This window comes from Lissotriton vulgaris, chromosome 12 (assembly GCF_964263255.1).
Source record: "Lissotriton vulgaris chromosome 12, aLisVul1.2, whole genome shotgun sequence".
Classification (NCBI taxonomy): Eukaryota; Metazoa; Chordata; class Amphibia; order Caudata; family Salamandridae; genus Lissotriton; species Lissotriton vulgaris.
Window position 1 is genome coordinate 145,682,530 of NC_141700.1, and position 14,523 is coordinate 145,697,052.

At 47.7% G+C, this 14,523-nt stretch overlaps 1 protein-coding gene across 1 annotated transcript in view; it reads left to right on the forward strand.

Annotated features, from left to right (window-relative positions):
- The first annotated feature begins 823 nt into the window (after positions 1–823).
- The window catches only part of GLMP (glycosylated lysosomal membrane protein), a 98,780-nt gene continuing 85,080 nt past the window's right edge, over positions 824–14,523 (forward strand). Inside the window, exon 1 of the mRNA XM_086947622.1 lies at positions 824–1,037. Within this exon, the coding sequence (XP_086803748.1) occupies positions 945–1,037 (93 nt within the window). The 5' untranslated portion in view covers positions 824–944. The remainder of the gene's footprint in view (positions 1,038–14,523) is intronic.

Here is a 14,523-nt window from a genome sequence, read left to right on the forward strand (position 1 = left end):
CGCGAAGGGCGCCAGATCGGGCGTCGGAGAAGGGCTGAGTGGCAGCAAGCTCGGCGCTCTCCGTGAGGAGAAGAAATATATTAATAAATACAAAGTTGCACAGCTCTGAGTATTCTGTCTTTAATAGGAGGAACCTCACCTCCACACTGACCTTTACGTATGTGTTGTGTGTTGTAAACGGATCAAGATATCAAGTAAATATGATGGGAGTCCTAGTTCTCTCAGGGCTAGCCAGAGTTGGGTGTGAACTATAGCGTCGAAGCCCGAGTAATATTTTTCCAATCCCAGCATAAGACTACAAGCGCCAGAATTCGGGAAAAAAAATCTAGACTGATGAGCACATCAAACAAGGACTTTGGAAACTTGGCAGAGTTTGGCGCCTGGCGATATTACAACCTTCGGTTAGATAGAGTAACCACGAGAGTAAGGGTTATAAAAAGTAAGTAACTTATTCAGAACGGGGCAACTTTTGATTGCACAGAGTTAACAAATGTAAACATGTCTAACTCGTATAGTAATAAAACGTACTGCATTATGCCTTACACTTTTCATTTGTTGCTGCATATTTATTCAACCCTTCCACGTGATCTTTTCTTGCGCATTATTCCTCTACCAGTGATCATAGCGGACATACTAAAACGGTACAATTAAAAATCATGTTTTTCACATTGTCACCGTTCTAATTCATAAGAAGAGCTATGAACTCAAAAGCTCCCAATTTTGCAACATGGCGTCAAAGGAAGCCTCTCATTGTCTTTGCATACCACGGACAGTTTGCGTTCTAGTTCTTTGATGTAAACTCTGTGGCGCGTCCTCTGTCTTCTCTGGTCCGAAGTCGTGTGACCTGTCTGGATGTTTTGCTGCTCAGCTGCTCGCGCGCGGTCACGTGCCACTGGTTTGGCTTCGGGTCACGTGCTTCGAACCCGGCAGAGTGTTCGGAGAAGATGATGATGCGGCGATGGCTGCTCTGTTTACCCGGTATCCTGGGGGTCTTCCTCAAGCTGGGGGGCGCCGAAGAGGAAGGCTTCAAGAGAAAGGTGAGTTAGTGCGTTGCGAGGGTGAGGTGGGCCGGAAGAGGGGCCGAAGACCAACATGAAACGCGAGGGAACTGCGGGAGGCAGAGAGAACTAGGGACGAGACACAACTTTGTTCGCTTCCCTGGTTGAGAACAGATCCAGGGAGAGACTTTTTCCATCGGCTGATGCCTTTTGGTGGGAGCACCCAGCAGAGTTGTGAGAGGGCGATAAGCCTCAAACCAAGGGGCAGTTATATTGCCTGTTGGAGGGTGCCCCGACAATGGCGGAAGTTAAACCCATTTGCGCGCTCAGCTGTATTAGTTCCCTTCAATCCCGTGTTACCAGTTTGACTCGTCGAGCCCAAGCACGCTCCCTTGGGCAGCAAGTGCCAAGGATTCACATGCAGCTGTGCCAATACACCGCAGTCCGTATTCACAGCCCCTAACAAGTGTGGGTACTTTGACCAAAATGCGTTTCCACTTGTGCACCTCAACCCCTAGCTTCCAACTTGACTTTTGAAGTGAATCCTCGCTTCTCGAGTACTTGGATCAACCCGCAACCCTGTAAAAGACACTCCTTCCTGAACCGCGATCATCATACAGGGGTGTAGGGGACACTACATTTCCTCTGGCGGAAGCAGGGATAGCCTTTGCGTGCTGCAGGCTTATAGTAAACTTATAGTAAAAAATAATGTAAACGTGTGTGTGTGTGTGTGTATATATGTGTATATAATTAAAAAAAAACTTCTCCCACATGCCCGGCAGTCTCATCCCAATGCCTATATGTCCCTATGCTCATACCATGTACTCGTATTCATAGTCTCTCTATATGCAGATCTGTCATTAGCCCATCTTGTACTGTATTGAATACTGCTGACATCGCACTTAGTTGATGTAAACGTGTATAATCATGGAGTTTTGTTCTGAAGTGAAACATTGAGGCAGGTTTGCAAGCGTGCTTTATTAAGAATAATAATTCATGTAATTGCATTGTTAAAACCTTTGCAAAAAGACAATTTGCACAATTTTAAAATAAAAGAGAAGAATATAAAAGCACGTCAACACCTGCAATTGGCAAGGTGCTCTTTGCATTAAACCCATTTTTAGGTCTCGTAGAGAGACCTATTCCAGTCAAACCAGAAAGCTGAGGATTTGTAGAAGTGCATTTGCTCGTGAAAGCGCTTCTATCCTCCTGCCTTGCTCTTCAAAGGCTCCCCTTACCACATCTTCAACAAAGCAGACTCCATCATAGCACCACACCTCAGAGATGTCATCAACTGCTCCCTCAACTCCGCCACCTTCCCAAAGCTGGAAACACGCAGAACTCAGCGCCCTTCTGAAAAAACCCACAGCTGACTCCACCAAACTCAAAAACGACCGCCCCATCTCGCTTCTTCCATTCCCGGCCAAAGTCATTGAGAAAGCTGTCAACAACCAGCTCGCCGCCTTCCTCGAAACCAACAAATCCCTCGACCCCTCACAGTCCGGCTTCCGAGCCAAACACAGCACTGAGACCGCACTTATCGCAGCAACAGACGACATTCGACCTCTACTGGACAATGGAGACACAGTCGCCCTCATCCTCCTCGACCTCTCCGCTGCCTTCGATACAGTCTGTCATAGCACCCTTCTACAGCGCCTCAGAAACGTCGGAATCCAAGGAAAAGCACTGGAATGGATCACCTCGTTCCTCACCGGAAGAACCCAGAGAGTCCGCCTCCCACCATTCAAGTCAGAGGCCTCTGAAGTCATCTGCGGCGTGCCACAAGGATCGTCACTCAGCCCCACCCTCTTCAACGTATACATGAGCCCCCTTGCGGCCATCGCTCGCCAACATAATCTCAACATCATCTCCTACGCTGACGACACTCAACTGATCCTCTCACTCACCAAAGACCCTAACACCGCCAAAACCAACTTACACGAAGGAATGAAAGAAGTAGCCGAGTGGATGAAGCACAGCCGTCTGAAACTGAACTCAGACAAAACAGAAGTCCTCATCTTAGGCACCTCCCTCTCCGCCTGGGATGACTCTTGGTGGCCAGAGGCCCTTGGAAAGGCACCCATCCCGACGGACCACGCACGGAACCTGGGCGTCATCCTGGACTCCTCACTCTCGATGACCAAACAAGTCAACGCCGTTTCATCATCTTGCTTCAACATGTAGCGCGCTATATAAATCTCTTGACTTGACGCTTCCCCGCCCACTGCTTCACACTTCACGGCCTAGTGGCCATGACTCGCATTTCTCCTTCCCCCTCCCCACAGCAATGCCAAGAGCTTGTTCATGCTTGTTTCTTTAATCCACGCTTTCCGCTCGCACACTACCACTCCACCATTTGTCTGACTTCAAAGGAATGCCTCTCTACCCCCCCCCCCCCCCCCCCCCCCCAGCAATGCCGAGAGCGTGTTTTGAATTTTCTCATATGGGTCTCAAACGAACCAGTAAGGATGTTCTGCAAATGCTTTAAAATCGTCAAGTTAAATCCGTTACTTGTTTTTCTGAAGCATTCGTTTCTCATGCCATCCATGTCGTCTCGTTGCATGTTTTAAATATTTGTTTTTACGTTTTTCAAAAACAGTGTACCTTATTAAGCCAAATCAAAACGCACAAAGTGCCTAACGTGCCTTTAGAAAACAAGCACTGGCGTTGCCAATAGGTCTTGCAGTAGGAAAGTTGGAGCCATTACAATTGCAAATAACAATGCCTTTTATTTTTGTTTTCATTGTAAAAACATAAAGGGCTTTGTCATTTACAAAAACCAATAGCTCCAACTTTCCTACTGCGAGACCTATTGTGCACTGCACAGTGTGGGTGAAAGTGGCACTGTGTGTGAGTGGCTTTGAGTGAGTTGCGTTGCATGGGTGAGTGTTGTTGCATGTGTGAGTGTTGTTGCGTGGGTGAGTGGCGTTGCGTGGGTGAGTGGCGTTGCGTGGGTGAGTGGCGTTGCGTGGGTGAGTGGCGTTGCGTGTGTGAGTTGCGTTGCGTGGGTGAGTGGCATTGCATGGGTGAGAGTGGCGTTGCGTGTGTGAGAGTGGGCTTGCGTGGGTGTGAGTGGCGTTGTGTGTCTGAAAGTGGTGCTGTGTGGGTGTGAGTGGCACTGCGTGGGTGTGAGTGGCGTTGCGTGTGTGAGTGGCGTTGCGTGTGTGAGTGGCGTTGCGTGTGTGAGAGTGGCGTTGCGTGTGTGAGAGTGGCGTTGCGTGTGTGAGAGTGGCGTTGCGTGTGTGAGAGTGGCGTTGCGTGTGTGAGAGTGGGCTTGCGTGGGTGTGAGTGGCGTTGTGTGTCTGAAAGTGGTGCTGTGGGTAAAAGTGGCACTGCGTGGGTGTGAGTGGATTTGCGTGTGTGAGTGGCGTTGCGTGTGTGAGTGGCGTTGCGTGGGTGAGTGACGTTGCGTGGGTGAGTGGCGTTGCGTGGGTGAGTGGGGTTGCGTGGATGAGTGGGGTTGCGTGGGTGAGTGGGGTTGCGTGGGTGAGTGGTGTTGCTTTGAGTGAGTTGCGTTGCGTGGGTGAGTTGCGTTGCGTGGGTGAGTTGCGTTGCGTGGCGTTGCGTGTGTGAGTGGCGTTGCGTGTGTGAGTGGCGTTGCGTGTGTGAGTGGCGTTGCGTGTGTGAGTGGCGTTGCGTGTGTGAGTGGCGTTGCGTGTGTGAGTGGCGTTGCTTGGGTGAGTGTGGCATTGCGTGGGTGATAGTGGGCTTGCGTGGGTGTGAGTGGCGTTGCGTGTCTGTAAGTGTTGCTGTGTGGGTGAAAGTGGCACAGAGCCTTTGATGTGGCCTGGCGCAGGAGAAATGCTGCTGCTGCTAATTAAATATAAAAAGTGTTTAGGGACTCACGGCTGCCTAGAGTAACAAGGCAGTGCTGGGAGGGGGGCTGCACACCAACTGAAGTGCTCTGGTTGCACGGCCTGTGGCCGGCCGTGTGAAGTAATAAGCCTTTGAAGTACACAGGCATGCTGTGACGGAGGTGTGAGAGGTCTGGCAGGGAACAGATGGCCTGGCTGTGAAGCAGGGGGCGGGGCAGCACTGGGGAAGCCTGTGGGAGGGTGATTGATGCCTTTGATATGGGGAGGGAGGAGAGCCTTTTGCGAGCCTGCAAGAGAAATGCTGCAGATGCGCGTGCATGTTTAATCACGTGATTCACGTGAACTTAAAGAAAACCGCGGCTGAAAGCCCGTGGTTTGAAGAGGATTTTGCCGACTTGAATTCTCCCCATTTCCCATTCCTGCGGAATGGTAAAGGCGAGACCTAAAAAGCCACTTTGACTCCGATCCTTCCTTGCTGGTTATGTGGCGCCGAGCCCTACATTTGACAGACTAGAACAAAGCAGTGCAGAGTGAAATAAAGTTACAAACCTCTTCCCTTTTTACCGGCATTGTTGACGCTCCAGCATGTATTCGATTTTCATCCCATAAATTTAAATAAGTTGCATTCATTAGAAGTCTGTGAGGTTTCCTGGTGAGTTTCATTGTTTATCATTGGCGTGCCTCTGTGGGCAGAGGAACATAGTCATTGAGCTTTACACCTTCAATAACGCAAAAAAAGCTTGTTTTTTTAATTATTCATTTCGCGGCCCGGCTGCGCGGCCAATGCTTGTTTAACATGAGCATGCAGATCTGTACTTTGGATGAGAGGTGAATTTGATGTATGGTGTGTAGAAGTACATGCATTTACTACATGTGAGTAATGCGTGATGCTGCTTGAGATTTGAAAGACTGGAACACCGTGTTCCTTGTATTTTTCACTCTGCATGCTGATTACACACAGTGAAAGCTGTGGTCCTGTTTTATAAACCCCTAATCCTCGGCCCCGCTGATGCCGCAGACAGCACCCCCTATTCTCCAGCAGCACACACCTAATTATGCATTTAATACCCCCACCCTCCTTAAATATCACCCCGAGAGCCCGGACTTGCACTACCACACATTTCACACGCCATGCTTTACAACGTCACAACAGCTTTTCAAAAAAGTATTTTAGAGCGCAGACAATTTTTCTCTGATTCCGTTTCGTAATGAGCCACTGGACCGTTATCTAAGGGGATGTGGTGCTCAGAGCGAGGTAATCGTATTGTATTTATTATGAATGGATAACCATAACGTAGGAGAACTCTTGTTAGAGTGTACGGCCCCCTGCACTGCTTCGCATGCTCTAAGCTCGTGACGTGACCCTGTAACGGCCGGATTCTCGGACCAGATAGGATCAGCTCCTCAGAGCACCTCCAACCCAGCCGGAACGTAATCACCTCCCTCCTTAGGACGTATTTACAATAGGTATGTATACGCCTTGTACCTAAGGATGGGGAATTAGCAATATACATGCATAGGTTTTCTACAATATCCCACTCATACCAGTTAGTCTCACGGCAACTTAGGCCCAGACTAGTCTACCCTAGGGCAGTTCCGATTAGTTACCATTACACACTGACCACAGTCAGTGCTCGCTCGACAAGCCGCAATCCTGCGTGTCTAAGCACCAGTCTCCTCCCTGGTGTTCTCTCACTCACATTCCGATCCATAATCCGGCGGATCTAAGCACCAGTATCCTCCCTGGTGTTCTCGTTACTTACATCCCAAGCCGCAATCCTGCTGGTATCGGCACCAGTGTCCCGCCTGGTGTTCTCATTAACGCCGCTTACCAATGACGATCACTTTCCTATGAATACCTCTGGAAGGAATCTTTCATTGGCTACTCGGGATATGATACTACAATATTATGAATTATACAACGGTTTACCGAATGAGATGATGTACAATCTATTCTTCACATCAAGGGGTCCCTCTCTCCCTCATTGCTCAGTCACTTCTTACCTGACCGGGAATTACATCCGTTCATGAAAACAATGCCTGACTAGAAGAACAGGTTACCCTGATTGAACAAGAATATGAGGCACATGCTGGTTCACTAAGAACTGGGGTACTTTATTACAATGATCATAAAAACACAATATTACACTATGACATATATCCTGCAAAGGAAAGTGAAAGGTTAGAATGTGCACACTATGAAGAAAAAAAGGTCAACGTCACCTTATCAATGTGAAGTCTGGATTTAGCAGTCATCTAGGTTCCCTTCTTGTCTGTGCCTTGGCTCGTCTTAAAGTCACACTTCGGCAGTCACGGGTACACGTTTGCACCGCTATGCTCTGTCTTCTCTGCTTCCCTCCAAGTCACTGGAACCTTCCTTTCATTAGCTGCTTTCTCTCTGGCTGTTCCGCGCTACTCCTCTCTCCTCTCAATCACGGACCATCTCCACTTCTCGGCTTTTATCTTATAACTCCGTTTCAGCCACTCTGGTATTCGTTCTCCTGACTAACTGCTTCATTCGGAATGCTCTGATCGTATAGGTCAAAGCTCGCCAGCTGCTCCAACTAAAATAACTTCAATCTTTCTAAGAGAGTATCAGCTTCTTGGTCTTTCTCGGACTTCAAAATGGCGACTGTCTGCCTGGAAATAATTAATGGCATTGATGCTAACGGCTAGGTGCCGCCTACAGACTGACTAACTCACTGCCTCATGCTTTCGCTAATATGGAAGCTTGTCCTTTCATGGAAAGTTACGGCCAGTAACCTGCCGCCCACCAAATTCTTGTACCTTCCCGTACCAAGGACACGTTCTCAGTCGGCCGATCTGATGTTGTGTCTTCGGAGTGGAGAAAAATACAGTCTTTCGATAAGGGCCAGCCTGAGCCGGTTCTCTCCAAGCGAACAACACTTCGAAACTAAAACATTACATTTGACCTAGAAGCATCTCAAGCTGCCGGGGCAGAAAGCAAGATGGAGTCTCTCCCGTTTGAGGCCTACAAGGCCCGAAATAAGCATAACTCCATAGAAGGTATACTAACACTCTTGCAAAAGGACGGATTATCACTAATACTAATGAATCTATCCCCTAACATAAATTTATAAGCCCTGATCTAAGGAAAAGGGTACGAAAGTGCATTACTGTGCCCTTTGAATAGGCCCTGTCTATGGTTCTACTCCTTGCACTAGAATGATAATAGACTGGAGTCACTTCCAATCATCCTCCCTCAAAGGAGGACCGAAAAAGTCGGTCAGAACAACCCCCTGCACTGTTTCACGGAGCATAGGGTGGCCCCGTGGGTTGTGACCCATTGCATTTTGTCTCCACCTCACGCCCATATGGGAGCGAACCACTGCACTTCTTTCCATGGCTCACACAAGCCCATGTGAGTTGTGACCACTGCACTTTTTGATACACAGCACAGGTGTCCACAGAGTGGGGGCACCCCACGCAGACCCATGGAGGCGGAGTACTGTGTCCTGTCCAGATGTCGTTTACCTGAGGCATACCTGCTTGAGATTTTCGCATAAAAATGCGGTGAATTAGAAATACAGACCGTGTTGGCGGCAAAGATCCAACAGTGGTACACGTGGGTAACATCATCAATGTGGATAAAACGTGCTGGAAGAAACACATACACACTGGCAAGACCGATAATATTGGGCAAGCCACCACATTTTTTATATAATTTGAAGTGTGGTCGGGGCCCGCGGGGACTGCAAGGTGACTGCACAGCTGATGCCTTGCACGCCGGGTGACTTCACCTAACAAATGCCCAGTTGAGTTAGCCACACTCTCTCACCCTGCCTATGCTTTAGAAGAGGCTGGCTGTAGTTTAGATTACCTGCTGAAGGTATTGTTCCTTACTGCAAGACGAAGCACCCCACAACATTGATCTATTTTTTCTTCTTTTCTATTTTTTACAAGCGCGTTTTCTACAGTTTTGCAGTATTCCCAGTCTTCTTACATTTGTATATTATATTTGTTGGTTTATACATCTCTTAGTTGCCAAGCAGGGGTATTTAATGCCTGATTTAATGATTTACTTACTATCAAGTTGCTGCTCTTCTTGGTATAATTAGCATGAATATCCCACGGGAACATTTTGTCAGAAGTTAAATCAGCTTTGTTAAAAGACCGTGCGCGTCTTATCGCCTTTCTGTTCTCTAGTGTTGTCAGCTGTATGCTCAGTGTCAGAGACTTTCTTATTTCGCAACTTCACTAGCACTTCTCTGTACTAAACGACTACGGGCAAATTGTATTTGAGATTAGGCCTAGTAGGAGTGGCATAATTGATAAAGCACTGTTATTGATGACGTCTGCCTTGCCAAAACAAATGTGTTCAGGGTCAAACCTCATAAAACATAAACACGTGAATTTTGCACTATAACAAGGACTCAATATACTAAATGTATAACCAGCACATTGCGTTGAAACCATATGAAATCAATCTTGGCTAAGAAATTCATTGCAGTATTGATCTGTGCCTACTCGTCTCTCTTCATAACACATCCTATGCTTTGTTAATCAATGTTATATACATAACAAGGGTTTTGTTTACAGGTCTATTAAGAGGATACTTCACTCGGGGACACCACCACATTACTCGGGGACACCACCACATTACTCGGGGACACCACCACATTACTCGGGGACACCACCACATTACTCGGGGACACCACCACATCACTCTGGGACACCACCACATCACTCTGAGACACCACCACATCACTCTGAGACACCACCACATCACTCTGGGACACCACCACATCACTCTGGGACACCACCACATCACTCTGGGACACCACCACATCACTCTGGGACACCACCACATCACTCTGGGACACCACCACATCACTCTGGGACACCACCACATCACTCTGGGACACCACCACATCACTCTGGGACACCACCACATCACTCTGGGACACCACCACATCACTCTGGGACACCACCACATCACTCTGGGACACCACCACATCACTCTGGGACACCACCACATCACTCTGGGACACCACCACATCACTCTGGGACACCACCACATAATTCGGGAACACCACCACATCACTCGGGGACACCACCACATCACTCGGGGACACCACCACGGGACACCACCACATCACATCACACCACCACCACCACATCACACCACCACCACATCACACCACCACCACATCACACCACCACGTCACTCGGGGACACCACCACGTCACTCGGGGACACCACCACGTCACTCGGGGACACCACCACGTCACTCGGGGACACCACCACGTCACTCGGGGACACCACCACGTCACTCGGGGACACCACCACGTCACTCGGGGACACCACCACGTCACTCGGGGACACCACCACGTCACTCGGGGACACCACCACGTCACTCAGCACCACAACAACACTGTCCTTGCTTGCTACCAACAAGCATTGCCGTAGCCAATAGGACTCGCATTAGGAAAGTATAAGCTGTTGGCTTTGTGAATAACAATGCTATTCATTTATATATTTTCAAAGCCAACACATATTAAAAAAATGGACTTTTACAATACCAATAGCTCACACTTTCCTAATGCGAGACCTATTGCATTGCAAATGCTTGTTCACGTAAGTTCCAAACTGCTGGTAAGAAGGTACTGCTCTTTTACAAGTAAAGTGCATAGTTCTGTTGGAGCCGGTGGAAAAGATCCACATCCAACAACCACCCCCAACCCACTCTGCAAAGAAACTGGAACAAAATCACCATCGACCAGATCTCCTCATCGCTTCTTCAAATCCCCCCAGCCCACTCCTCAAACCCTGACCAAGCAGCCACCAACCTCACCCAATGGTTATCCAACAGCGCCGACATCCTAGCACCACTGAAAAAACGACAAATCAAACTAGGCAGCAAGAAGGCCTCCTGGTTCAACGATGATCTTAAGAAATCCAAGAAACTCTGTCGCTCCCTTGAGAAAGCCTGGAAAAAAGACCCAACCACCAGCACCAAAGACGCCTTCAAAAACGCCACCCGCATACACCACCAACTGATCCGGAATGCCAAGAAAGCCGCTTTCAAGGACCGACTAGATAACAACGCCCACAACAGCAAGGAACTATTCAACATTGTCAAAGAATTTACCAACCCCGCAGCCAACTCCAACGACATCACCCCCTCTCAAGCCCTCTGCGACTCCCTAGCCTCATTCTTCCACAACAAAATTGCAGACATCCACAACAGCTTCGACAACCGACCCGTAGACCAACCCACCCAACCCCCTGCAGGACCCCCACCACCCCTGAACATCCTCAATGACTGGAAGCCAATCTCCACTGAAGACACCATCCGTCTGATGAACTCTATCCACTCAGGATCCCCCACAGACCCATACCCTCACCACATCTTCAACAAAGCAGACTCCATTATAGCACCGCACCTCCGAGACGTCATCAACTGCTCCCTCAACTCCGCAACCTTCCCGGAAAGCTGGAAACATGCCGAACTCAGCGCCCTCCTGAAGAAACCCACTGCCGACCCCACCGAACTCAAAAACTACCGCCCTATCTCACTCCTTCCATTCCCGGCCAAAGTCATCGAGAAAGCGGTCAACAACCAGCTCGCTGCATTCCTCGAAACCAACAAATCCCTCGACTCCTCACAATCCGGCTTCCGAGCCAAGCACAGCACTGAAACCGCCCTCATCGCAGCAACAGACGACATTCGAACTCTACTGGACAATGGAGACACAGTCGCCCTCATCCTCCTCGACCTCTCCGCAGCCTTCGACACGGTCTGTCATAGCACCCTTTTACAACGCCTCAGAAACGTCGGAATCCAAGGAAAAGCGCTGGATTGGATCACCTCGTTCCTTGCCGGAAGAACCCAGAGAGTTCGCCTCCCACCATTCAAGTCAGAGGCCACTGAAGTCATCTGCGGCGTGCCACAAGGATCGTCACTCAGCCCCACCCTCTTCAACGTATACATGAGCCCCCTCGCGACCATCGCACGCCAACACAACCTCAACATCATCTCCTACGCCGACGACACTCAACTGATCCTATCACTCACCAGAGACCCTAACACTGCCAAAACCAACCTCCATGAAGGAATGAAAGAAGTAGCCAAATGGATGAAGCACAGCCGTCTGAAACTGAACTCAGACAAAACAGAAGTCCTCATCCTAGGCACCTCCCCCTCCGCCTGGGAGGACTCTTGGTGGCCAGAGGCCCTTGGAAAAGCACCCATCCCGACGGACCACGCACGTAACCTGGGCGTCATCCTGGATTCCTCACTCTCGATGAACAGACAAATCAACGCCGTTTCTTCATCTTGCTTCAACATTCTGCGCATGCTCAAAAAAACATTTCGCTGGATCCCCACTGAAACTAGAAAAACAGTCACCCACGCTCTGGTCACGAGCCGACTGGACTACGGAAACACCCTCTACGCCGGTACCACCGCAAACCTCCAGAAAAAACTCCAACGCATCCAGAACGCTTCAGCCAGGCTCATATTAGACATCCCGCGTAAAGAACACATCTCTGGTCACCTGAAAAACCTCCACTGGCTCCCCGTCAATAAGAGGATTACTTTCCGGCTCCTAACCCACGCACACAAAGCACTCTACGAAATCGGACCCGAATGCCTCAACACACGACTGTCCTTCTACACCCCCTCCCGCCAATTACGATCCTCCAACCAAGCCCTCGCCACTGTACCTCGCATCAACAAAACAACCATGGGAGGTAGATCCTTCTCCTACCTGGCAGCTAAAACCTGGAACTCACTTCCCATTCACCTTCGTCTTACTCAGAACAACCTAGCATTCAGAAAGCAACTTAAAACGTGGATATTTGACAAGTAATTCCCCACCCCTCTTCAAGCGCCTTGAGACCCTCTGGGTATGTAGCGCGCTATATAAATTTATTGACTTGACTTGACTTGACTTAAAATGTGCCTTTCTGTTGTGTCCTAAGTTAATAGGTACAGAACCCCACATATAGGCATGATGACATAAATGTATTGCACAGATAGTTAAACTCCTTACAGCTTGGTACAAATTATATTACCACAAGGACCAAACAGTAGTTCATGGCTATCAATGCTCTATTGATGTTAACTTTGCACGCCTTGTGACCCCCCCCCCCTCCCGCCTTTAGTTCTAAATTGATACATGTGAGTTGAACCAATCTTTTTTTTGTCAAACAAGGCCCCTAGATACTTCTATTCTGTTAATGTTTCCAACTAAGTTCCTCCCAAGTTGCATTTTGATGTATTTTTCCCTATTAACCAGTGCCATTGCCTTGGTCATATTTATTTCTAGCCTGCATGCTTCATTGTTATTTACATTCTGCAAGGTAATAAGAGCAAAAAAAAATCAGAAAGAACATGTTCTTTAAGCATAGTCATGAACCTAGCAAATGGCTGGAGGCGAAAAAAGGGAGAATAAATCAACAATTTATTAGCGACGTTCCTAAACCTAAACTGGAATAAACTAAAATCATTATTTCTTGCTGCTGGCATCCATTATAAAATTCAAACTTTAGTTTGATAAATCAAATATTTTCTTGCACCGTTCCGCGAGGAAACATTCTTTTGCTATTGTATGTAGGCCAGTGGACCTCATTGTTTCTTTATGTATGTTTTCTGGCATATGGTTGACCATGACCACTTTTTCATTCAGCGGAGATCCCTGAAGCTTTTTTAAGCCTCAAAAGAAGATATTGGAATTTATAGTGTACAATTGGGAGAAAAGAGAACGACCCAGGGATCCTGATTCTGGATATAAATACCTATTGCTCTTGGAGGCACTTGTGCTCAAGGCTCTGGACCTTTACAGCCTTGAATATACAGTTGAGTGAAGGGTTGTGAGCTGGTGTACCTACTTTTCAACAGAATATGATTTTCAAAGGATGATTCCTCATTCAAATAACACACATTGATCCTGGCTGATTTGAGTGAAAGTTGTTCTTTTAATTCACGACATTTGTTATAATCATTTCACTTAATTTTGGATTGTCATAGTGCAAATTTTAGAAAACGGAGAACAGCCGGCAAGTGTTTCGCCCTATTTGGCTATTAGAGCCAGGGCTTTCTCAAGGCTAATCTTTACATTTTAACATTACGAAGTCAACGGTGAAACTGTACATTTTCGAGTTATTAGTGAAACATTGTGGTTAAAATCCAATATTTGACAGTGGAAAGATCTCTTAACGGTTCCTAGGGTTAATCTTCGATCGTCAAATATTGGATGACAAACCAAAAATGAGTGAAATGATTATAACAAATAAGGTGAATTAAAAGAACAACTTTCACTCAAATCAACCAGGATCAATGTGTGTTATTTGAATGAGGAATCATCCTTTGAAAATCATATTCTGTTGAAAAGGAAGTACACCTGCTCATGATAACTGGAAATGATTCTAGGGGTGCAATATTTCAGTTTTCTCTACCACTGTTCTGGCTAATTTTCTTTCTACCATTTACCTGCCCAAAACCTTTTAATCAACCATTGCCCCACCCCACTTCTGCTGCATCCAAGAAAGTTTGTACTTCCCAAAAATACTGGTCTGATGGTAACCACGTTGTCACACCATGGTATCCATCCAAGTAAGTGTGCTGCCAATGACATGTACCTTATTCTCTTTAACTACATAATGAGGTTGGACACTCCTTCCATTCCCACCTGTCTGAAAAACACTGTCTCTGGTGTTATTGCCTTGCAGGCAGCACTAAGCTG